Consider the following 24318-nt stretch of genomic DNA (forward strand, 5'->3'; position numbering starts at 1 on the left):
CGGTCGGACTGGTTGGAATAAATAAATAACGTACTATTTATGTAACGTCTGCCAATGGCGTGTTTGGCATGGAAGCTAGGGGAGCACAGCAACCCCATAAGAAATACGAAAAGAGCAAAAACGTGTTTTCAATGAGAGGAATTTTGTTTTCAGATCAACACACGCCTTCTCAACTAACATTTCCATGAGAATAATCAGTGGAACCTTTACATTGGTTACCAGTGCCATCACTTATAACGGGTGTTTTGTTTTCGAGGTATATAACTTTAAGTTGGCATTACTGTTCAAGATGGCGACCGATTTAACAGCTGTCAAGTGATTTATTTTCAGTTTGGTTTGGCAATTCATCATGAATAGACTCACGCCTGAACAACGCTTGCAAATGGTGCAATTTCATTCCGAAAATAATGGTTCTGTGCGGAATACGTATCGCGCACTACGTCAATTTTATCGTTTAGCGATGAAGCGCACTTCTGGTTGAATGGCTACGTCAACAAACAAAACTGCCAAATTTGGAGTGAAGCTTATCCTCAAGTGTATGTCGAAACACCGTTACATCCCGAAAAACTGACTGTTTGGTGCGCTTTATGGGCTGGTGGAATCATTGGTCCGTACTTCTCCGAAAACGATGATGGCCAGAACGTTACAGTCAATGGTGATCGGTATAGAGCCATAATTACTAACTTTTTCATTCCTGAATTGAACAACCATGATATCCAGGAGCTGTGGTTCCAACGAGACGGCGCAACATGTCACACAGCTCGTGCCACAATCGATTTATTGAAAGACACGTTTGGTGACCGCCTAATCTCACGTTTTGGACCTGTGAATTGGCCTCCAAGATCTTGTGATTTAACACCGCTAGACTACTTTCTGTGGGGCTATGTAAAGTCATTGGTCTATGCGGATAAGCCACAAACCCTTGACAATTTGGAAGATAAAATTTGCCGTGTTATTGCCGATATAAGGCCACAAATGTTGAAAAAAGTCATCGAAAATTGGACTTCCAGACTACATCCGAGCCAGCCGTGGCGGTCATATGCCAGAAATCATATTTAAAATGTAATGCTACAAAATTATCTCACGGATAAATAAAATTAATGTCAATCGAATAATCCATCGTTGTTTTATTGCAATTTAAAATTCTATAGCTCTAAAAAAACACCCTTTACTTTCCTCCAATTCAATGAAAGTGACAAGGAAATTTGGCGTTCTTGTAATGTTTTCAACAAAGTCTAATCGTAATCCTTCAGAGAAAGTTCTAGGTTTCAATCTTCCTAGGAAAATTTGCTGTATTTTAAATCGACTTAGGACTGGTCATGGTAGTTGCAAATGGCATTCTATTGAAAGCCCACATTGTGAGTTTAGTGTAGAAGAAACCTTTGACCACTTGGTGAATAGTTGTCCAATTTCCTTCTCAATCGAATCAACGAAATTTATAGAAAAACAACCGAAAATATCACTGCTGTTAGTGGAAGTTTGAAGAAGATACGAAATTATGCATTCCTCGGCGCGCACAACTTTTGGGCCTTTCTTACGGCACGCTATGGCGTATTTTGCATCTCCATCCTTATGAGGTGTAGTTGACACAAGAACTAAAGCTAGGCTGACCATGGAAAGCATAAACATATGCCGATAGAATGTTTGAACGACAACGTTTGGATGACTCAATATTTCAACTTGCTCGGAACTGTTGTTACTAAACCATATTCACAGAACCCCAAGTCGGATTCGGTACATTAACGAACTCAACCGCGTCATTACTCTAATAAATCGTATTCGTCATCAGTGAGTCAAACCTCATCATTCGAGACCAATCTCGGCTCAAAATTCGAAAATTACAAAAATCGTGATGAGCAAAAAGGAAAGAGGCTTCCCTATTTCTCAAGGTCCAGACACGCCACTGACCGTCAATAATGTCACTTACGAAACCCAGTTGGGCAACTGCGATCATTTCATTTGTTGACAATTAGAACGTCTTCTTCGTGGATTAGATTGGACAACAGCATTTAATTGGATCCGGCAATTTATTTACGAAAATGCAAATCTACAAGCTAATTTGTTGTTGCGGTTTGTTGTTCCGTGAATAAATCATTGTTTTAACGGTGTAGTTCATCGAGAGATTCGAAAATAATATGTAGGAGAAATTTCCCATTATCAATTTGTAGATTGGTATCTAAATTTTACCTTAAAACTTGAAAAGCGTCGGATTTTATGCTCTTAGAAATAAAATATCATAGCAGTAAAAACACCCCCAATTCCACACAGTAGTTTATTATTTTCTCTATCTATCTAACAAAATTTTTGGTTTCTGGTGGATTTGATCCTGCGACTGCTTGGTTTAGTATGTAAGATTTTTTTCCATACATCCTACGCCATTGAAAAATAGTTTCGGTGTTTCTATTAAGATAAGAACATTCAAAAATTCATAACGCCAAAACCTGCTGAAGAACATTGTATTCTGCATTATCATGGCAATTTCAATTTAAGAAAATTTTTCAAAATGATTCCTGGATTTGTATACTTATCCAAAAATAAGATCATATTCCTGACTGATCAATCTTCTTTGGAATTCTTCGTCTTCTTAAAGCAGCTTCTTCTATAATTCACGTATTGACATTCAAATCTTTTGTTTCATTAATTAAGCCAAAAATGTATTGTATTCAAATTTAATTTTATCTCAAACATACTCAAATATGCACATTGATTCTTATCTTATAACAACAATTAGATCCTTTTTTTTGAGTTAATAAATCATTTAAAGCACCAAATACTGGTCACATCTTTGATGAAACCAAACAGAACTGGAAATTCTCTAAAATATCGGAAATTATCAAAGCCTTACAGAAACATTTGAGATGCAAATACTTCTCTATCAATAGATGTTCCTCAAAATAGCCAATTTAATATTCATTATCATCTATTCGATGGCATTGAATTTCAATAATCAGATACTATTTTATGGGAGGAAATTATAATTTATTATTCACTCATATTTCGGATCAGTTGACGAGTTATGTATTTGAAAAGTGTCAATTTTCTTGATATTTCTCCACTAGGTAAAAATTGAGAATTTCTTTCTTGGTCAGGATAAAGTTTTCAGCAGTGTTTTGAATCCCAGTCTCTCAAAAAGCATCCGTGCAATCATTCTAAGTTTGTCAACAGGTCAATTCATTAAAATAAATACAACATAAATAACCCTAGTCTTCTTTTCTTGAACCACTCACCTCTCAGTTTTCATTGCAGAGATATAGAAGACAAAATCGGCTTCTTTTACACCAGGACCCTGTTGGGAACCAAGCACAACATGACAGTCTTTCCCAGCCAAATTACAAACCCTACAAGCGTCCAAGTGTTCCTCTGGAACCTCGACTTCCCCACAAGTAGTTTTTTCTTTACATTTTCCTATACAATAAGTTACCCCATCTTTGACGAATATCTGAGTATCTTGGCACTTCCTAGTCAATCTGATTACATTCTCAACCCTTCGAACATTCAGGGCCTTCTCCCAAAACTGCACAGCTTCAGGTAAAATCGTATTGTTTATCAACAAAAACCTTTCGTCGTCCAGCCTGTGAACACTGTCGTCATACCTCAACAGAATTCTTAAAGGTTGATCTGCGCTCCTTTTCCTCATTACATGAAAAGGCTCGATTTTCGTGTGCATAACTTCGTCATGTTTCGGATATGCATGATTACATACTTTCGAAGATGCCACATCTCCCACGACTTGACCGAAAACGTCAATAATTAATAAAACCAAGTTTAATTTCCATCGCGACTCTGTTTCCATAGTTCTCAATGAAAACATCGCGCAAACTAGGTTATTATCGTTGTCAAACTGACATTTATAACGCACTTGTGGATCTACCGTCACAGAATGCGATCATCTTTTTCGGTGTGTGTCCGTTAAGCGAAACGAATTACCCAAATCATGGACGGTGTCGCTGCGATATGAAAAGTGAGCCGAATGAACCGACACGCAATACTGGTTCCAACTACGAAACGAGGATAAAGCGTGAATTGTGCGCCGAACGAAAGAGAAAGGAATAATTTATGAACGAGTGGGCGACCGAACATAGAGTTTCGGAGGTCGATAAAGGGCTTATCTCTGGTCTCGTATATTCCAGTATTGCCAATGTTCGGTTAATAAAATACGAATTCAAATATCTTTAATATTTTCTCCTCGAATAACAATATTCCTCGTGCTTTATATAGAAAGTATGAGTCATTATATTATATGATAACACTTTTTTATTATAGTAAACTGAGATAAAGCTGTTTTATGTTTTTTCCTAGCTATTTAAATGCATAAATATTGAAATATTTTCTTCTTGGTTCTAGGAAGCCAAAAAGCCTGTTACTCCAGTACGTTCTGTCAACTTGAAGAAGGTGGACTCCCAAAATAGCATCACATCGAAAAAGCCTACCAAAGTCCAGCGTTCAAACTCCCGGAACAGCATAGTAAGCTCGAGGAGTTCTTTGAACAGTTCAGCATCCACCAATACCGTCAAAAGGAATCCTTTAAGAAGCAGTGCTACCAACGTAACGAACCCTAAAATCGTTATCACTTCAAGAAGTACATCTGTCAGGGTTCCCCCTAGTACCGTTAATAAAGTGCCTTTGAAGAGAGTTTCTTCAGTTAGTAGCTCAAGCGGTAGTTCTAGTAGACCGCCAAGGCCTCAGGGGCAGTCCTTCATGAAGCCTACTACTTCCAGTACGACAAAAATAAATTCCACCGTAACCCCAAACAGAACAACCGTTAGGTCAAGGAATTGAAGAATCACATTTAGGATATTAATTATTTATTCGAGAATATAATACTAAATTAGGGCATCGCTAATTTGAATTGGATCTAAAAGTAATTCGGTGCCTTATAATATAATGGCTTATTTAGCCGAAGAACGAGTTTAAACATTCATTCCACTAATGATAATTATCTTAAATTATATTTTCCCTAACAAGATTATGTGCAATACATATGGTGAGACCTCTATTGATGATTTGAACGCTCAGTTATAACTTTAATGAAAGTGAGTACTTGCTTTTCGAATTCGCTTCATTTTTGACATACATAATATATAAAAAGAACATATTCACCTCTTTCATTTCAGGATACATCGACAATGAAATAGGGTAGTTCTGATGCACATATTGTTTAGGTTAATTAAGTCTATGGTAGTTCAAACGATCAGAATTCCAAATTTCCCCTACTATCAATAAATTAATGAATTTTAAAGTCATTAGAAGTAATGGCAAAGTAATCATTACACAATGGATATCAACTAATATCGTCATTTAAACTCACTGTGAGCAATTATTGAAATAGTATTCAAAGAATATTTCTTAAGACTCAAGCACAAAATAATTTCTGGATAATAATTATTACAGGCGAAATATTCTAGTAAAAGTATTCACAGATTAAGTTTTTAAAAAACCCGGAAGATCTGCAATTTAGTGCAATTACTATTTATCTATTTTTGCAACTTTTGAGATTAGTACACAAAATTTTAAAATAAACTGTAATATACACAAAAAATGAAAGTATTGATCAGTGCTTTTCTTTTAGTGCTAATGGGTATTGAACAATAAATGTACGATTCCAAGAAAATTTTATTAAAATGTTTAGGTCTTCACAATCAAATAATTCAACACATTAAAAGTGTAGAAGAACGTCTTAGGAACTAGAGTTTTGCTCAGACTATTTTCACAATTCTTATTAATCTAATTCTAAATTTCACTTATACATTATCGAAGTTACATATAAAAAAATAGTTAATGGTAATCTCTTTCTCAGTTCATATTCAGTATTACAATTAAGTTAATCAGCTAAAATAAATTAATCGATGCTACTTATCAATCTCGACTTACAACTCACTTAATAGTTAGGACAATTATTATTATAGATCTTTTTTATTTTTATATGTAATGAAATAACTAATTTATATATTCATTTGTTACCAAATATCCAACACAAATAGACAATTTATTTCAGCTGTCTTCTTTTTTTCTATGCAACCTTGTAATATTTATCACCAAACCATTCTCCATGATCACTGAGGTATCTGAAAAAAAAATTAAACTCCAAATAGAATACATTGAATAAATTCCTCAAGAAAACACTTATGGAAAAATATAGAAAGACCTAAGAAAGGGTTTTTGAGCTCCCATTACGATATAAAATTATCTGATTCTCATGATATGATCCTCCTGAAATTTGAAATAAACATTATGAGTCCTTATTTAGCATATAAAAACTAAATTTGAACCAAATCGTATCTGTTATAAACGTTTCATTCAATTTTATTCTGCCTTACTCAAGCTACCTTGCTTCTCTACCATAAACATAACCCAACCTAACCTATATTATTTTACAAGTTCAAAATTCAAAAACGAGCCATAAAGCAACAAGTTTTTCAATGAACAAGTGGGGAAATGAGCCTTCAGTCCGAGTATTATACAATATTTTCTTTAGTTCATTCAATTTATCAAAATTAATGGAATTAGTAATTAGTTGAATATTGTTTAGTGATTTATGCATTGAAAAATATTGGTTCGCAGAACTGCTTTCTGTATGACAAATTTGACAGATAATAGTGGAATCTGTGACAGAAGGAGTTCCGAGCATAGACTATAGTTTGTCTATGGTTCCGAGTACCTACATATAATAATGAAATACAACCAAGAAATATGTGTGGAACTTAAATATTCTCGAACGATTTTGTTCTACAAGAACGAACAGATTTGTCACAGAATTAAAGAATAGTTATTTATAATACAAGTGCAGAAGGCATTGATATTCTTCCACCAGTTCAAAATTCAAAAACGAGCCACGAAGTGGCGAGTTTTGGAATGAACAAGTGGTAGAATGAGCCTTCTGTACGAGTATTATACATTATTTTCTCTAATTCATTGCATTGTCATTGAAATTAATGAAATATTTCCATAAATTTATTTTAGTGATTTTTGCATTGAAAAATGTTGGTTGGCAGGACTGATTTATTTAAGGCAAATTGATGAATTGACAGATAAAGCCGTGGCGGAAAGTTCGGAGTACCAACATAGAATAATAAAATATAACCATGAAAACTATGCGTTTCTGATATATTCTCGCACGATTTTGTTCTACAAGATGTGGAAGAATGAACGGAATAACCGCAGAATTAGAGAAATAAACTTACACAATAAAAAGTTCCAAATGTTCAACGACTCCCTTCAGCCTTTCCTGTGTTATGGTCGAAGCGGCTAAGATCTCTGGTATTTTCACCATCAGTCTACTCAGATGTGTAGCTCCGTAAACCAGACACGGTGGTAGAGGTCGTTGATTATACACAAAATCAGGTAAGGCTTTCCAAATGATAGCATCTGGTGGAGCCGGAGCAGCAGAAGCTTCAGCTGAGTTGCTACTAGCAATGCTAGAAAAAATGCAATTGGCATCACTGAATATCTGTCATTAGTGTCATTTTCATAACCTTATAAACATCTGATTAGGAGTGTGAAGAAGTTTTTTATGAATTTCGAATAATTTTTAGAGAACTTGAAGAAAAATTAAAAACCCACTCCATTGAAATGAAATTTGACACTAATGGCACATATTCTAATGTCCGAAAACATTACAAAACCTTTATGTGTATTACCCCAATTCTTTCAATAAATACTTGAAAAATAAAATTTTAATTTTCAATTATATTAATCGTATATACCTTGAACAAGGTTTGTTGTCATTGTTGGTAGTAGCACCAGCTTCTGCTGTGCTCATGCTACCATTTGAAGTTTGTTGAGTCTCCTGATTCGCATATGACCTCAACGACTTCTTTCTGGAAGTACCAACACTGCTTTCTGGTTCGGTATTCTTTTTTTGAACTCCGTTCTCTGTGTCGGTTTCAGGCTTTTTCGGTGTGGTCTTATTACTCTTTTGCTGTGCTCTTGATAAATCAAAAAATATAAATATTAATAAAGCCACACAATAATCATAATAAGAGTTCGAGAAACTTATCCAAAAAATTAAACAATAAAAAAATAGGTTAGATGATAAATTTTAAAATTCCCATCAGTAATGTAGGAATACGCCTACTATGTACTAGAAAAACGTTAATAGCTGTCATAGCGTCCGCTTATGACGTAACAGTTAAGTAAACCTTCTAACAACCGTCCATTGTATATTTTGTTGAAAGAAGAATGTCAACAAAATATACTGGAACTGATTCACTATAACTGAACCACTGATAAACAACAATTAGAATGCAAAAAATAATCAAAACCCCAGCGGTAATACTAAAACTTCAAAACGACACAAGGTAGGGTTATATCATAGACATAGAATGAAATATGTCTATGTATGTTTATGGGTTACACTTAAAAATTACGTCATTCGCTCTGATTGCTGTATTCCAATCTTCAATTTCGTCAAGAACCTTGATAACAATGTTTAAATAAGAACACAACCATTTTTTAAAATCCATGTAACATATGATTATTAGAGTTAGTTCTTGTATCCTTTAATAGTGTCATCTAGCATATTTTGTTTTTTTTTTATTTTGAATGGATACTCACTGACACATAGCGGCAATTGACGGATAAACTGCTTGCGATGTTGGATATAGGTTGTCCCCTTTTTCCTCTTTGTACAACAGCAAGTCATTCAAATAATTATCAAAATAAATTCTTACACCGTCCAAAAATTCTCTACATGCTAGTATACTGAAAAAAACTTTTTATATATTTGTATTCGTTAAAAATGTATAAGTCTCTTACGTTTTATGTACATCTTGAAGAGTAGGTCTTGGGGGAGGATTGTTTCTATATCTAGTGCCAGTTTTTTCAGTGATATTACTCATTTGCTGGTTTGTAAAGTGCTTAAAATACATCTCCAAAATGTTTGCTACATTTGGTTCGCTAGGTAATTTATGCAACTGAAAAACACATATAATAACTTTGTTCAATGTTAGATGGATTTAGTCATGTCAAGTTATAGACTTAGAAGTTTTGACTTCACAAACGCGTTCAAATGACCTAATTAAATAAACAGAGAGAAAAAAGACCACTTGTAATCTTTCATGAATAAATTACATAAAATAAATTTGAACAAGCGACCAAAAGTTTGTGACATCAAGCTATTTTCTAATTTCATTTTTAAAAAAATTTCTCAAACTTACCATTTTCTGTTGACCAATCTTGCAAAAGTCATACTTCAGAAACTCTTTCAAATTTTCTGTAATTTCTATAGGTATGTATTCACCATCAGTTGATGATTCATCTTCTGAACTACTTGATGCCTGTCCTTCGTCTGTATCCATTCTAGCTGGGCTACCTGAGCTACCATCCTCAGAAGACTGTGCAACAGTACCGAGAGCAGTACTCTCTTCTTTTTTTTTTGTGGGCTTTTTCCTATCTTTTCTATATAAATAGGCGCCACTAAAACAAAATAAGGTAGATAGAGTCAATTCAATTCAAAATATTGAAATTCCTTTCCAATATTCATTCAAAATTACTTTTTTCAAGATTACAGTGAAACTTAGCAAATCCCCATATTCTTTGGTGATTGTAAATGAAATTTTAGCAATGAAAAGTATAAATCCAACTTATAAGTATTTTTTTCAAAATACTTGAAATTTTTGAATAAATCACCTGTTTTTTCTTCTACTTCTAGTTAACATTTTCACAAAACACTTAAAAATTAACAACACAATCACAAAACAAGTGTAATCCAGTCAAATCAATTCATATTTCTAAAGTAAGCATTTCCACATTTTCAGCATATGACTGAACATGAAACAAAATGGTAAACTCAAACTGCATTTTTATGACTTGACAGTTAACACAGTGAAAAAATTCAAACTCACAGTTGCAATTGTGACTTCTCAGCAAGGTCCCATTGCAGCTGCCTATTTTCGGGAGTGTCTTTCAAAACAAATTCTTCGCTAACGCATCTATCCCAAGATGAATTCCAACCCTTGAAATTGCTATGTTTCAGAGTTTGCAAAAGAAAACAAAAACAAACCTACCTGGAAATGGATCAAATACTCTACGCTCTTTTTTCCTTTCGAATCCTTTCTGAATACCACGTCTAAGACCTAAAATAATTCTATTACTCAAGATATATCATAAAGAAGGAAAACTAACTTTAGAATCATATAAGACTTTGGCTTTTGTTGGGTCCGGTTCATAGCATAATACTCTTTCTCCTTCGACAAATTTTGGTTTGAGACCTCTAGTTGAAACCATTCTTGGATAATATCGGCCATTAAAGTGAATTACGGCTTTTAAATTCGCCGATTTTGAATTCACTATTTAGACAACAAAGCCCAAACATTTCAAGTCAAGACAAAGGTTTTTTAACCTCAAAATTTAAAGGCGTCTGTCGCTGACAGCCAGACAGCCAAGTTGACCAATTGTAGGATATCAAATGAGACCACAAAATTATAATGTTAAAGCAAAAAAATTTGAATCTCAGGAAAAAAGAGGGAATGAAAATCAGTGAAGGTTTGATCATTTAATTTTCTCCATACATCTCATTCAAATACTTGTATCTTGCCATAAATGATATTTTTCGAGCCCTATCAACAATATCGGGGCATCTTTTTGGTTCTTCCAAGCGAGTATTCCGAAAATATCCTTCATGGCGTGGAAAACCATGGGTGCCATCACTGAATGACATACTACCTGCAAATTTTTCAAAATATGTTCACTAATAATTCAAATAGCCAGTTGGTATTTTTCTACCTAAACCATTGATTTGACCTCCTCTGAACTCCCCCTCATAACGCATGTTATCGGCTCTCCAAAAAGTTCCAAAGCCATGGAACCATCCCCTGTGGAACTCACCTTCATATCTGTAAAAATGAAAAAGACTAGTCTATGAACGTTTGAAATATTTGATGTGATGTTCATCGAATTTTCTGAAACTCACCTAGCCCCATCTGGGAAAACTAGAATGCCCAAACCATTAAATTTTCCATTTTCGAAGAAACCGCTATAACGTGTACCATCTTGGAAGAGAAGATGACCCTCCCCATGTGGTTTCCCTGAAGAATTCCAAGTGCCGACATATTGGGAGTCATCGTTGAAATGGAACTCACCATTGGCCGTTACCCCAGCTGCAAAATGTATTGTCAAATACTTGTGTATCTACTGATTAGATTTTGTTTTAGGCATTTCAGATGACGCTAACTGGAGATAGACTAAACTTTCCTTGTCTTCCATAGTTTGCGCTAAGTAAAGAAATTATTATATCTCTATGGAAACGACAACCTAATTTAAAGGAAATCGAATGAAGTTTCGCCAATCTTCTCAAATCCAGGAGTCGCCAGTCAAATTTCAATCTTTTTCGGAAGTAGTTATGTCTAGGCTTTTACAGAAAAAAGAAGAGTTTCTCTGTGGTTCAACTCTGAACTCACTCCTACCATGCTATCTACTGTATCGATTGCTCTCATAATTATATTATTAGTTCAATGTAAATGGTGTTTTTTTTTAGAGCTATCGAACTCTTAATTGCAATAAAACAACGATGGAGTATTCAAATGAAGTGAATTTTATTTATCCGCAAGATAATCTTGAGGCATTACATTTTAAATATGATTTCTGGCATATGACTGCCACGGCAGGCTCGAATGTAGTCAAATCTGGACGTCCAATTTTCGATGACTTTTTCCAACATTTGTGGCCGTATATCGGCAATAACACGGCGAATGTTGTCTTCCAAATGGTCAAGGGTTTGTGGCTTATCCGCATAGACCAATGACTTTACATAGCCCCACAGAAAGTAGTCAAGCGGTGTTAAATCACAAGAACTTGGAGGCCAATTCACAGGTCCAAAACGTGAAATTAGGCGGTCACCAAACGTGTATTTCAATAAATCGATTGTGGCACGAGCTGTGTAACATGTTGCGCCGTCTTGTTGGAACCACAGCTCCTGGACATCATTGTTGTTCAATCCAGGAATGAAAAAGTTAGTAATCATGGCTCTATACCGATCACCATTGACTGTAACGTTCTGGCCATCATCGTTTTTGAAGAAGTACGGACCAATGATTTCACCAGCCCATAAAGCGCACCAAACAGTCAGTTTTTTTAGATGTAACGGTGTTTCGACATACACTTGAGGATTAGCTTCACTCCAAATGCGGCAGTTTTGTTTGTTGACGTAGCCATTCAACCAGAAGTGCGCTTCATCGCTAATGGACGTAGTGCGCGATACGTATTCCGCACAGAACCATTATTTTCGAAATAAAATTGCACTATTTGCAAGCGTTGTTCAGGCGTGAGTCTATTCATGATAAATTGCCAAACCGAACTGAGAATAAATCACTTGACAGCTGTTAAATCAGTCGCCATCTTGAACAGAAATGCCAACTTAAAGTTATATACCTCGAAAAAATACACCCGCTATACGTTATCTCGCTTAATAAACTCAAATTGAACAAGTTACAATCATTCTCGTATTTTCGTTCATTTATAATATTTCATTTATTTAGTCCTACTTGTAGGATAACCCCCATTTTATAGTCCTTCGAACAAGAAACAATATTTTTGTTACTTCGAGCCAGATAAAGCATTGATTTTTGGTCCTTCGAGCCGGATATAACAACAATTTTGGTAGTTCGAGCCAGAAGCATTCAATTTGCAAACCAGAGTTTCTAGACATCTTAATTCTTATCGTACTATTGAGTTATTTCAAAATCATTCTAATTTTCAGAAATTTTGAAAAACCTTTCAAAGGATAGCCAGGTTGTTGCTTACCTTCGGCAATAATTTATTCACATGATATATTAGGTATCCAAATACAACATTTGGATTGGATAAACTATTTATATACGATTCTCTAAATGTTCAAATAAATGAAAAGAATCGAACAATAACCTGAATACTCACTCATTGTATAGCAGATACTCGAACGTAGAATATGAATGCTAGTTTGAAATTTAGAGTTGATGAAACGTCTTTGTAAGACTTCGATATCGATTGGTTGAATAGAAATATCTACAGGGAGGCCTAGATTCTGTTTGAGAGTATTCAAACTCCATTCTAAAGGATGAAACTTGGAAAAGTGGACTGAAATTGCTATATATACGTGCCATAAGCACGCATTTGAATATTTTTCAAAAATTGCATATGAAATTTTACTGCATCGACTTCACAATAAGCGATTGACCAATCACTTTTCATTAGTTTCATTAGTTCTTCAATATTTGCCTTGGAATTTTGAATCGATTGTGATTTGTCGGAATAACATTTCACTTAGACACAAAAATAGTCCAACGGCATCAAATCACTGTTCCTAGATGGCCAATTTGTATACCCATTTTGACTGATAATTCGAAAAATAATGTTTCTTTTTCGAGATTTTTGATTGATTCAACTTGAAAAAATCACATGGTATAACTGAGGAGAGTCACCATCTAATTGTTTCTATCAAAACGTCTATTAGAACTGAAACAATGACCTTCAATAAAAGTCTTCAATTTATTTAAAATAAAGTTTTACATTACAATAAAAAACAACCATCCTCTGCCCCCAAGAAAAGCACCACTGGATTTTCTTCACATTTCCCAAATGAATGCAGGATATTGATTCAAACACACCAAAACTCTTCTTTAACAAATAATTCTTCGCTTTGAGGCCTCTTGGACTCATCAATGAGAAAAATCCAGTGACCTTGCCTTGGAAACGTACATCATACATTAAAAAGTGTAAAAAAATCTTTCAATACACGTCAAGAGACTGTTCGGCATAAGTGTCATATAGGTGTTTGTATACGTCCATCATCTTCTTCTTGTAGTTGTGCTTAACTTTCAAAGTATCGTTGATATGCAGATAAGGTATCATATCAAGCGATCGAATCCTGGGCCAAATTACATTCTCCAGTATTTCCAGCCTCTTCGGTGTGGGATTCCTATGAAAAATCGCCACAATTTAAACGGTGTTGGTTCAACAAGATTTGACTCACCGATATTTCACGAAATTTGACCAGAGAGTGAGCATACGCTTCATGGTTTTCCTATCTTGGCTTCGAAATGAGTAGATGTCTTTGGATTCTACGCTACTGAAGAGATACATCATATCTTCGGCATGTACAACCTTTTCAGCACCTGACGGATATTACACTTAATTATTTTTATTGAGAAATATAATCGCAGTATCTTTAAATGATAAAAAAAACTGAAAATTTTATGATATAAATTTTAAGGAAGAACTGATATCTAGATTAGAGAATGGACAATAATTTTTTATTTCTGAAATAGAAAGTCAAAGCAAAATTTAAAACAAATGCTTTAGGAAAAGTAAAAGCAAATGTTGAACCAAAAGTTATAACAAAATTTGAAGCAAAAAAAACCAAAAGTAAAAAGCAAGTGCTTCAGCAAAAAATAATGCTTCAGCAGAAATAAAAGTAAATACTTCAGCGAAGTTAAACGTGAATGCTTTAGCAAAAGTAAAAAGCAAATTCTTCAGCAGAAAGAAAAGCAAATGTTGAAGAAAAAGTAAAATGAAATGTAAAAGCAAATGCTTCAGTAAAATTGAAAGCAAATGCTAAAGCAAGAGTTAACGCAAATGCTAAGTCAAGTTAAAGCAAATGCTTTGGCAGAAGTAAAAGCAAATGCTGAGGCAAATAATTAAAAAAATGCTTTATCAAAAGAAAATGCAAATGCTATATCTAGCATTCGCTTCATATTTTGCTTAAACTCAACCTTTCTTCAAACTTTCCTTAAAGTTGAAGCAAAAGTTAGAGCAAATGCTTCAGCAAAACTTTACGTACGTCACCAATTGATATGTCATGACGTAATCAATGTGTCACCTTGACAGTCAAAATGGCGTCGAAATCGATACAAATATCTTGTACCAAGCATATCATTATCATACATACCGAGTGTTATTACCTGGCACATGTGAACTCAACGAATTCTTTCCCATTTCTCCAGAATATCCAAACATGTACAGAAAAACGTCAGTATATTTAGATTGCATCTCGGCCTGTTTCATGACAGGTCTGTCAAACGTTGTGTCACTGAAATACTTAAACAAAATATACATTATTGTATATTGATATTCTTCCACAGGTTCAAAATTCAAAACCGATCCACGAAGTGTCGAGTTTTTGCCGAAGAATATTTCCATTGTTATCGTATAGTTATTTTTGCTTTGAGAGGGACAGAGAGAGAGAGAGAGAAAAGTAGAATGGAAAACAGCCTGAATGCCCATAAAACTCGGCATTTCAGGGCGAATAATTCAATTGAGTTCAGTCCAGTCTACTACTACAACATATGTGCAACACTTGCACAGACAGCGAGAAGAGTAAAGATTTTCACATCTGTTTCCGAGAACGGCGAAAAAGTACCTGCAACGACCCAAGTGACTAGCGACCCTAAAAACGATTAAATCTAAATATCATCTTCTTCACACATTTTTAGTGGGTTGGAAATAAATTGAATTAGTGTTTTTATCCCGTTCTTTTATTTCCCTAATTTGTCCTTGGCCGTGAACTACTTTAGTCACAGTATAAGGACCACAACCCACAATGGAATTTGTGTGAAACTAAAATATGGCAAAACAAACGGATTTGCCCCAGAATTATAGAAAAATAATAATGATGTGATTTGAATGAATAAGAACCTAATTGATTTGGCGTTCAAAAAGTGATTGCAATACTACATTGATGGAGTTGAAGTAATTACTTCGACATTCTCATAACGATGTTTTTTTAATTGAATACATGCTTTATAATTATCTTGTTCAATGGTAACTATATTCACTTACGTGAATTTCATGATTTGAGTAACGTAGTTTAAGAATTATAGTGTTTTTTGTTTTGTTGAAAGGTGATTGATGGTGTCGAAACTATTTAGCTCTTGAGTCTACCAAAGTTACAGGCTTTAGGAACTTTTAGGATACGAAAAAATTGTATCTCCAATATCGAAATTTTCGCACTTAGATACGTAGATATGTATTTCACACTTTTCGTATAGGGTGTTTTTTTTTCGAGGTATATAACTTTAAGTTGGCATTACTGTTCAAGATGGCGACCGATTCAACAGCTGTCAAGTGATTTATTCTCAGTTTGGTTTGGCAATTCATCATGAATAGACTCACGCCTGAACAACGCTTGCAAATAGTGCAATTTTATTTCGAAAATAATGGTTCTGTGCGGAATACGTATCGCGCACTACGTCCATTTTATTTTATTTAGCGATGAAGCACACTTCTGTTTGAATGGCTACGTCAACAAACAAAACTGCCGCATTTGGAGTAAAGAAATCCTCAAGTGTATGTCGAAACACCGTTATATCCAGAAAAACTGACTGTTTGGTGCGCTTTATGGGCTGGTGGAATCATTGGTCCGTACTTCTTCAAAAACGATGATGGCCAGAACGTTACAGTCAATGGTGATCGGTGTAGAGCCATGATTACTAACTTTTTCATTCCTGAATTGAACAACCATGATGTCCAGGAGCTGTAGTTCCAACAAGACGGCGCAACATATCACACAGCTCGTGCCACAATCGATTTATTGAAGGACACGTTTGGTAACCGCCTAATATCACGTTTTGGACCTGCGAATTGGCCTCCAAGATCTAGACTACTTTCTGTGGGGCTATGTAAAGTCATTGGTCTATGCGGATAAGCCACAAACCCTTGACCATTTGGAAGACAACATTCGCCGTGTTATTGCTGATATACGGCCACAAATGTTGGAAAAAGTCATCGAAAATTGGACGTCCAGAATGGACTACATCCGAGCCAGCCGTGGCGGTCGTTTGCCAGAAATCATATTTAAAATGTAATGCCATAAGATTATCTTATTCATGTCAATCGAATAATCCATCGTTGTTTTATTGCAATTTAAAGTTCTATAGCTCTAAAAAAACACCCTTTATAACTCTGTCCTGTCATATCCTTCTAACAACACCAAAGTGATACCTGCCAGTAGCGTAGATAGCTACTTGCGTTTTGTTACCGATCGTTCTGCTGAAAGCATTCATTGATCCCCCTATCTAGGGAATCAGCTTAGAGCTCCTGTAAATTTGAATCAAATTTTCATTGGAACCTCACCTTTATAGAAAGAGCTCTGCTCAGGTCCAGGGAACCAGAAGGCTCATACAGGTCTTTTATCGTTTGTCCAGCCTTCTTTATGCTATCAGGGTCAGTTACATGCATACTTGGTAGAACTAAATGTTCAGGATTCTTGTTGTAATGTACCATCCTACCTTCCATTGTTAGGTCTGGAATTCGAATACATTTAAATTTTTACGAATGCATTATTATGCTATCAATAAAATTGATGTTAACATCTTTGCGAGGCCGATTTAGAGAGTGATGTGCAGCCCGCGACGCCATCTTGGGCAAGCACAGAGTCATTACAACACTTTCGACTCACCATTGCCCAAAAAAAGGCTTTCTTCAGAGGTTACTCCCAGCATTGTCGGAACTACATTGAAATCGCCTTTTAGCAACATTTGGTAAGGAGCCTTGGTCAAAAAGGCACCTTCATGTTCAGGTTCAATTGTACCAGCGAATAGAAACCCTGCTAATGTTCTGTAATGAAGCGAGAGTAGTCCCTGAAAAAAGTGTTTTTGTGAGGAACAAAACATAATTGAAGAACATTTTGTTGCGAGAAATTAGCGAACCATATTCTGAAATGGCCCATGCTAGGATAAATTATCAACCAAAATGACTTATTGGCCGCCTAGGACCTGGGTATTAATGTCTTCGGACTATTTTTGTGTAGTTAAGAATGAACAAAAAAGAAGAAGAAGAAGAAGCTTATAAAATATCAATCATTCACCACATCAATGGGAGGCTTTGAATTTAAGAGATACAAAATTCAAATTGATCTTTAGTCTATTTTCGGCTGAATTATTATTATTGCCTCGAAAAAGGTATTGGGATACAGAACCCTAAGCACTTCGTCATGTTACCTCTCCAAATAATTCTGTACAAGCTGTTTTGATCGTTTGGACTTTCAGCGTCCTGAAGAACTTCATCAGTTCCGATGTTGATGTGTTATTTTCGTCTATCCTAGGATCGATATGCTTTGCGAAACGATAAGCTATCTTCTTAGGGTTTCTTTGAAGGCTCCAGTTCACCAGAGAAGAGCCACTGTTCATTATTGCACCATTGAAGAGTCCTGAAAGGTTTGACATTCTCTTAAATGCAGTACATTCTCCAAACGATAAATTGAAGTTGGATTTGAATGTGGTTATTAAAACTTCATTAAAATATCACCTTTGGCGTTAGATCCCAACAACTGATACCCAACACTGGCTGCTCCAGCACTTTCTCCAAATATGGTAACCCTTCTCCGGTCCCCACCAAACTTGTGGATATTCTCTTGGACCCACCTCAAACCAAACTGCTGATCTTTGAAACCATTATTGCCAGGGCAGTTCAAATCTTCAGTTGCTAGAAATCCTAAAAAAATATATATAATTAATTGAAGTTACATCAAATTTTTGTTAATTTGTTGTTCTGGTGGCTCTTCAATTCATTGTAATTTGTGACACAGCTCTTCAAAGATTGATCCGTAATATATTCATCTTTTCGATCATTGGAAAATAAGTAGAAGACTATAAATAAGTGTTATGCCAAACACCGGAGTTACAAATGATACAATACGAAAATTTACAAAAAAAAACAGCAATGTGTAGAGCGATTGGTGCCTTATAGTACATAAGCAATCAGAAAATTAGAGGAAAACTGAAATTTGAAGCTATAGGTGTAGAACTTTCCTTCCGCCATTTTGCAATAGATGGCTGTAGCGCAGAAGATGCAGAATTGGAGGCATAACTTGATCAAACGCCACAAGAATTGACAGGATCATTGGGAGTGACGCAATAAGCCATTTCAAAACGCACTTTCAGGCGTTTTGCATGGGGATGATTCAGAAACAAGGAAATTTGGTGCCGTACGAGTTGAAGCCGAGAGATTGTGAACAGCTGCTTGCAAGGCAAAGACGGAAGGGATTTCTGCATCGCATTGTGACTAGAGAAGACAAATGGGTTCATTACGATAATCCCAAGCGCAAAAAATCATGGGGATATCCCGGCCATTCTTCCACGTCGACGGCCAAAGCGAATATTCACGGTTCCAAGGTCATGCTCAGTATTTGGGGGGACCATCTCGGCATAGTGTATTATGAGTTGTTAAAAACGAATGAAACAATCACGGGCGATCGTTATCGAACGCAATTAATGCGTTTGAGCCGAGCATTGAAAGACAAACGGCCGCAATACGACAAGAGACATGTTAAAGTGATTTTACAGAATGATAATGCTCGACCCCATGTTGCGAAAGTGACCAAGACATAGGTACTTGGAAACGTTGAAATGGGAAGTCCTACCTCACAAGCCGAATTCTCCAGACGTTGCTCCTTCAGACTAGCACTTGTTTCGATCAATGACACACGGCCTGGCTAACCAGCACTTCCGGTCTTATGAAAAAGTAAAATATTGGATCGATTCGTGGATTGCTTCAAAAAATGTCCAGTTTTTTCGAAGCGATATTCGTACGCTGCCCGAATCATAAATGTGTAACTAGTTTTTTACAATAAAGCTTTGAATTTCGAAAAAAACGTCGAAAGCAAAGTTGCGTACGCCTATGTACGTACTGGAGAAATAGTAAACAAGCAAACTAAGAATCTAATAGAAAGACTTAAAACACTAAAATCCAAATAAGAAAGACACACAAGACAAGAGGCCCTACCTCCAACAAGAAAGGGAATAGAAAAAAATCATAACAAGTAGAAGAGAGAAAGTTCCTTCTAATAATCAATAATAGAAAAATAATATTGGAGGCTTCTCATACAATAATAAAAACTATGAGGGCTAAGTTATAACATTCAGCTATATAGATGAAGGGTGCATATGGCAGGGACCACTGAGTTCCTATATCAATAATTCCATCAGTAGTCTCAGGATGAAACACTGCAATACTTTGACTTATGTTTTTTCGAAGTCTAAAATAGAATACTCACCTAAAAAGCCAAGTCTGTAACCAACAGAAACAATGACTATATCGTAATCCATTAGATAGTGAGGTCCAAGCATGGCTGGAGTAGGAGTTCCCAACACAAAAGCACCTCCATGTATCACATACATAACTGGCAAGGAAACTTTCTGTTTTTTAGTCGGTAACTGAAAAATATGATGAAATTACTTGAAGCAAGATATACAATAATAACAAATGAAAAAAATATATATATATAATAAAATTCAAAAATATAATAATAGATAAACGTGGTTTCAGAATACATGAAGTAAAATTAAAGACAAAATTTAGCATGACTCTTGAAATCGTGATATTCCAATGAAGATAATAAAGGGTGTTTTTCTTAGAGCTATAGAACTTTAAATTGCAATAAAACAACGATGGATTATTCGATTGACATGAATAAGATAATCTTGTGGCATTACATTTTAAATATGATTTCTGGCAAACGACCGCCACGGCTGGCTCGGATGTAGTCCAATCTGGACGTCCAATTTTCGATGACTTTTTCCAACATTTGTGGCCGTATATCGGCAATAACACGGCGAATGTTGTCTTCCAAATGGTCAAGGGTTTGTGGCTTATCCGCATAGACCAATGACTTCACATAGCCCCACAGAAAGTAGTCTAGCGGTGTTAAATCACAAAATCTTGGAGGCCAATTCACAGCTCCAAAACGTGAAATTAGGCGGTCACCAAATGTATCTTTCAATAAATCGATTGTGGCACGAGCTGTGTGACATGTTTCGCCTTCTTGTTGGAACCACAGCTCCTGGACATCATGGTTGTTCAATTCAGGAATGAAAAAGTTAGTAATCATGGCTCTATACCGATCATCATTGACTGTAACGTTCTGGCCACCATCGTTTTTGAGATGATGGCCATCTCAAATGGCCAATGATTCCACCAGCCCATAAAACGCACCAAACAGTCAGTTTTTCTGGATGTAATGGTGTTTCGACATACACTTGAGGATTAGCTTCAATCCAAATGCGGCAGTTTTGTTTGTTGACGTAGCCATACAATCAGAAGTGCGCTTCATCGCTAAACAAAATAAAATGGACGTAGTGCGCGATACGTATTCCGCACAGATCCATTATTTTCGAAATGAAATTGCACTATTTGCAAGCGTTTTTCAGGCGTGAGTCTATTCATGATGAATTGCCAAACCAAACTGAACATAAATCACTTGACAGCTGTTAAATCGGTCGCCATCTTGAACAGAAATGCCAACTTAAAGTTATATACCTCGAAAAAAAACACCCGTTATAATTGAATTGATACATTATTTAGAAATTCTCTCACCTTTGGCGTGTAAACATGGATATATAGGCAATCCTCACCCTCATTAGGCATCAGATTTGAGGTTGTCTGTACGCACATTCGATCTTTAGCATCACTATCTAGCACACCTTCCCAGTCATCTAGTCTTTGTGGTGGCTGCAAAAATAATTGAAAAATGATTTCAGTTACCACATTTTCAATATCTTATAATTTGATCGATACCAGTTGAGGAAATTAATATGAATTTTTTTGGTCCATCTCACCTGAAAGCGTAAGTCATCTAAGGGGGGTTTGGCATAAGGAATACCCCTGAAAGCGTAGAAGCTTCTATTATTTGGGGTAAACATAATTTCTCCTCTGATTTTTCCATTGCTTATTTCCACTATAGGACGTTTGGCATTAACCTGCGAAAAACAATGTCAGTAGATGAGACAGCCTGAATTACTCTGGCGAGGCTTCATCCGCCAATTTCTAAGGTGCACACTTTCTCTGAGTTTTACAGTGTTTCATCCCAGCATCTCAGCTGGAATCGTCACTATGGCACACAGTGATACCTGCCGAATACACCTTGCAGCAGAGCATGGAGACGTTGCCATAGAATGGTATGGTATGGACATTTGAGAATTTGTGGTAAATTTTTACTAATACTGTTTGTTAAAAATATTTTTCTTTCAATAGAAATTATACGATCAATTGGAACATCTCTGTTTCATTTAGTTTTATCGGTACCATAATTCCATAAAAAACGCCCTGTAACTTTGTGAATATTCACTTTGTAGAACACAAACTGCAGGTTCATACAAATTTGAAGTCATGCATATATTTGTGCTACAAAACTAACCATTTTCTCTATTCAAATTACTGATGGGGTTGCAACCCTCTCTAGGGGGTTGCTAGTAGAAACAAGCTTTGTATCCCAGATCATATCCCCCTGTCATCAAAAATTCTGATTCGTTGTTGAGGGTGAACATTTTTAAATGAGATCCTGTATAAATCTGTTTGAGGTTAGAATTCAATGTTGTTTTAATTGTCCGAAATTTTCGATGACATCTCTATAGGCAAAATGAATCTATCTTATAATAGGTAGGTATCATATTTCATTGTAGAAAATGACAAAAGTTGCTGCAAAACACTGAAAGCAAATTAAGAATCAAATAACACAACTGTTTACTTCAAACTTATGATCGCTTCACATTACGTACTAAAATAGGGTTGGATTATTCCAGTTTTATAGTTTTTTCTTATATTTAAACTTTGACTTGTAGTGGAATCAAGAATCAATGTTAGTATACCTATATCGATTTTTTTTGCATTTTGAAATCTAGACACCGGGTTCAGATCTCCCTATTTATTACAATAAATAATTTCATAAATAAATAATAAGTAATTTTCTCTTATTGGCATTCATTATATGCTTCTTTTTCTATGAGTTGTTTTGCGATGAAAAAGGAAAAAATAAACCATACTGTAAAACTTGGATTGTTTTTCAATGGTCTTCTACTGTACGAACACTTTGTATGTTAAAAATACAATAGTTCAAGCCTGAACCAATCTACGTATAGGTACTCACGTTAACTAGTGAAACCAAGAATAACACCAAGAACAACTTCAACATTTTTGTAACAACCTGTTACTGCCTGGACTAGAAAATTGTTTATGTAACTTAATCATTATCTAATCGAGAATGTCAAATACCAGGATCCACTTATAATATGAATTGAATAGTTCAACGCACAGTGGTCTATTCAGATTCGAACACTTAAAATGAATTTTAATCGAGTAACAGACTTGACCTTCATTATAGAATTTTTTTTTGATCAATAAGACAAGAACTTTATCAGAAATGCATGCGAAACCAATAAACAATATTTGAATTTGAAGGAGTGTCCTAACTAACAGTGTGCAGTTTAACTAATGATATTTTATTTTAAGATTTAATTGTTTTGGAATATACAGAATCAAAAAATAATCTTCTATTCACTATCTGGTTATATTTGCTTAAAATTTGGTACAAAAATCGGTCACCATAAACTGTTGACCCTTCTTACTCGAGAACCCAATATATTATTCACCAAAAGTAAATTTAGAGTATACATATACTTGGAAAAATTGAAAAATAACATGCAGACAAACGTAAGACAGATTACAAGAGTGTGACTAGGATCACACTTGACGTTATCTTCTAAAAATAATATCAGATTTTGTTTTCTTTGAATTGAAATAAATTCATCTAGATTATCATATCGTGTAAGTTATAACCATTTTTTCCCTTATATGCTATTGCTTCATATTTGTTATATTGTTGAACAATATGGAAAATGGTATAAACATGTAGTGGTAACATTTGAAAAACTTTATGATTTTTCTCTTTTCTTCTACAACTTTTCTTTATTGTCGAATCTATTCCAACGAGATTTATATCTCATTATTATTGTAATTATACATATTTGAATTCGATCATAGACATATAATAATTTAATTCTATGTCTATGAATTCTATTTTATTATAATATCGTTATACGAGTATCTTAGATGATTAGCTAAAACCCAGCTTTGATAGAGCGTCCATACTCTACACTTGCTTGACTATTTCAAAATTAAGTTCAGACAATTGTGCATAGCAAGCAAATTCTATACTGAATTGAATTTTTGGTGTAATTTAATTGAAACTGACATAATTGATGTGCTATAACTCCTGTATTAGGTCTGATTGCATGGACCTATTCAGAATGATAATTTATATTTTCGAGACCGAAAAGGAGCTGAAAATTTTACCACAAAACTCGAAATATCTGGGAATTGAAACCTTTCAGAAGCTCAAATACCCTATATAGTCGCCGTGAAGATTTTATCACGATATTAAAAGTTGTTATGACCAAAAACATTTTCGGCCTCTAAAGAACTGCACCAAACTCTTCCAAAACTTAGGTCTTTTAGCCAAAAAACACAGCAGTATACATACCTATTTAAAAAGGTTCAGACTTTGCCAACCAGATAGCAACGGACATTTCCTTCCAAAGTTTAAAATTTTGACGGCCAAAGTATGAATCAGAGCAT

At 35.1% G+C, this 24318-nt stretch overlaps 5 protein-coding genes across 11 annotated transcripts in view; 1 reads left to right on the forward strand and 4 right to left on the reverse strand.

Moving 5' to 3' along the window:
- Positions 1 to 4048, reverse strand: part of LOC123670615 (leishmanolysin-like peptidase) — a 30752-nt gene extending 26704 nt beyond the window's left edge. Inside the window, exon 1 of the mRNA XM_045604131.1 lies at positions 3228 to 4048. Within this exon, the coding sequence (XP_045460087.1) occupies positions 3228 to 3811 (584 nt within the window). The 5' untranslated portion in view covers positions 3812 to 4048. The remainder of the gene's footprint in view (positions 1 to 3227) is intronic.
- LOC123670614 (inverted formin-2) overlaps positions 1 to 6065 on the forward strand; it is a 129131-nt gene extending 123066 nt beyond the window's left edge. For 4 of the 5 annotated variants that reach the window (XM_045604127.1, XM_045604128.1, XM_045604130.1 and 1 more), the window contains exon 27: positions 4345 to 6065. In XM_045604127.1, coding sequence (XP_045460083.1) covers positions 4345 to 4779 — 435 coding nt within the window. In that variant the 3' untranslated portion in view covers positions 4780 to 6065. The remainder of the gene's footprint in view (positions 1 to 4344) is intronic. The other variant, XR_006745939.1, reaches the window with a different exon arrangement.
- LOC123670618 (male-specific lethal 3 homolog) lies at positions 5596 to 10347 on the reverse strand. Of its 2 annotated transcripts, XM_045604133.1 has the most exons (9): positions 10123 to 10347; positions 10005 to 10073; positions 9843 to 9952; positions 9156 to 9414; positions 8755 to 8912; positions 8554 to 8700; positions 7704 to 7925; positions 7182 to 7415; positions 5596 to 6065 (listed from the first exon to the last, which is right to left on the reverse strand). In XM_045604133.1, the coding sequence occupies exons 1-9, from the start codon at positions 10222 to 10224 to the stop codon at positions 6011 to 6013; spliced, it is 1356 nt and encodes a 451-aa protein (XP_045460089.1). In that variant the 5' UTR covers positions 10225 to 10347; the 3' UTR covers positions 5596 to 6010. The 2 variants fall into 2 exon arrangements, with proteins under 2 accessions (XP_045460089.1, XP_045460090.1); XM_045604134.1 differs by lacking the exons at positions 9843 to 9952; positions 10005 to 10073; positions 10123 to 10347 and adding an exon at positions 9628 to 9787.
- Positions 10348 to 10479: 132 nt separating this feature from the next.
- On the reverse strand, positions 10480 to 12930 carry LOC123688239 (MORN repeat-containing protein 4 homolog). The gene is made up of 4 exons (XM_045627097.1): positions 12871 to 12930; positions 10910 to 11096; positions 10723 to 10832; positions 10480 to 10662 (listed from the first exon to the last, which is right to left on the reverse strand). Exons 1-4 carry the CDS (start codon positions 12872 to 12874, stop codon positions 10493 to 10495), a joined length of 471 nt encoding a protein of 156 aa, XP_045483053.1. The 5' UTR covers positions 12875 to 12930; the 3' UTR covers positions 10480 to 10492.
- A 516-nt stretch (positions 12931 to 13446) lies between these two features.
- Positions 13447 to 23072, reverse strand: LOC123686717 (esterase FE4-like). Of its 2 annotated transcripts, XM_045626965.1 has the most exons (11): positions 22832 to 23069; positions 21525 to 21665; positions 21283 to 21417; positions 19964 to 20123; positions 18217 to 18402; positions 17910 to 18118; positions 17369 to 17549; positions 17044 to 17213; positions 14874 to 15009; positions 13946 to 14087; positions 13447 to 13891 (listed from the first exon to the last, which is right to left on the reverse strand). In XM_045626965.1, exons 1-11 carry the CDS (start codon positions 22874 to 22876, stop codon positions 13702 to 13704), a joined length of 1695 nt encoding a protein of 564 aa, XP_045482921.1. In that variant the 5' UTR covers positions 22877 to 23069; the 3' UTR covers positions 13447 to 13701. The 2 variants fall into 2 exon arrangements, with proteins under 2 accessions (XP_045482921.1, XP_045482930.1); XM_045626974.1 differs by lacking the exon at positions 13447 to 13891 and having other exon boundaries at positions 13997 to 14087; positions 14861 to 15009; positions 22832 to 23072.
- Positions 23073 to 24318: the final 1246 nt, after the last annotated feature.

This window comes from Harmonia axyridis, chromosome 1, assembly GCF_914767665.1.
Source record: "Harmonia axyridis chromosome 1, icHarAxyr1.1, whole genome shotgun sequence".
In the NCBI taxonomy this organism is placed as follows: Eukaryota; Metazoa; Arthropoda; class Insecta; order Coleoptera; family Coccinellidae; genus Harmonia; species Harmonia axyridis.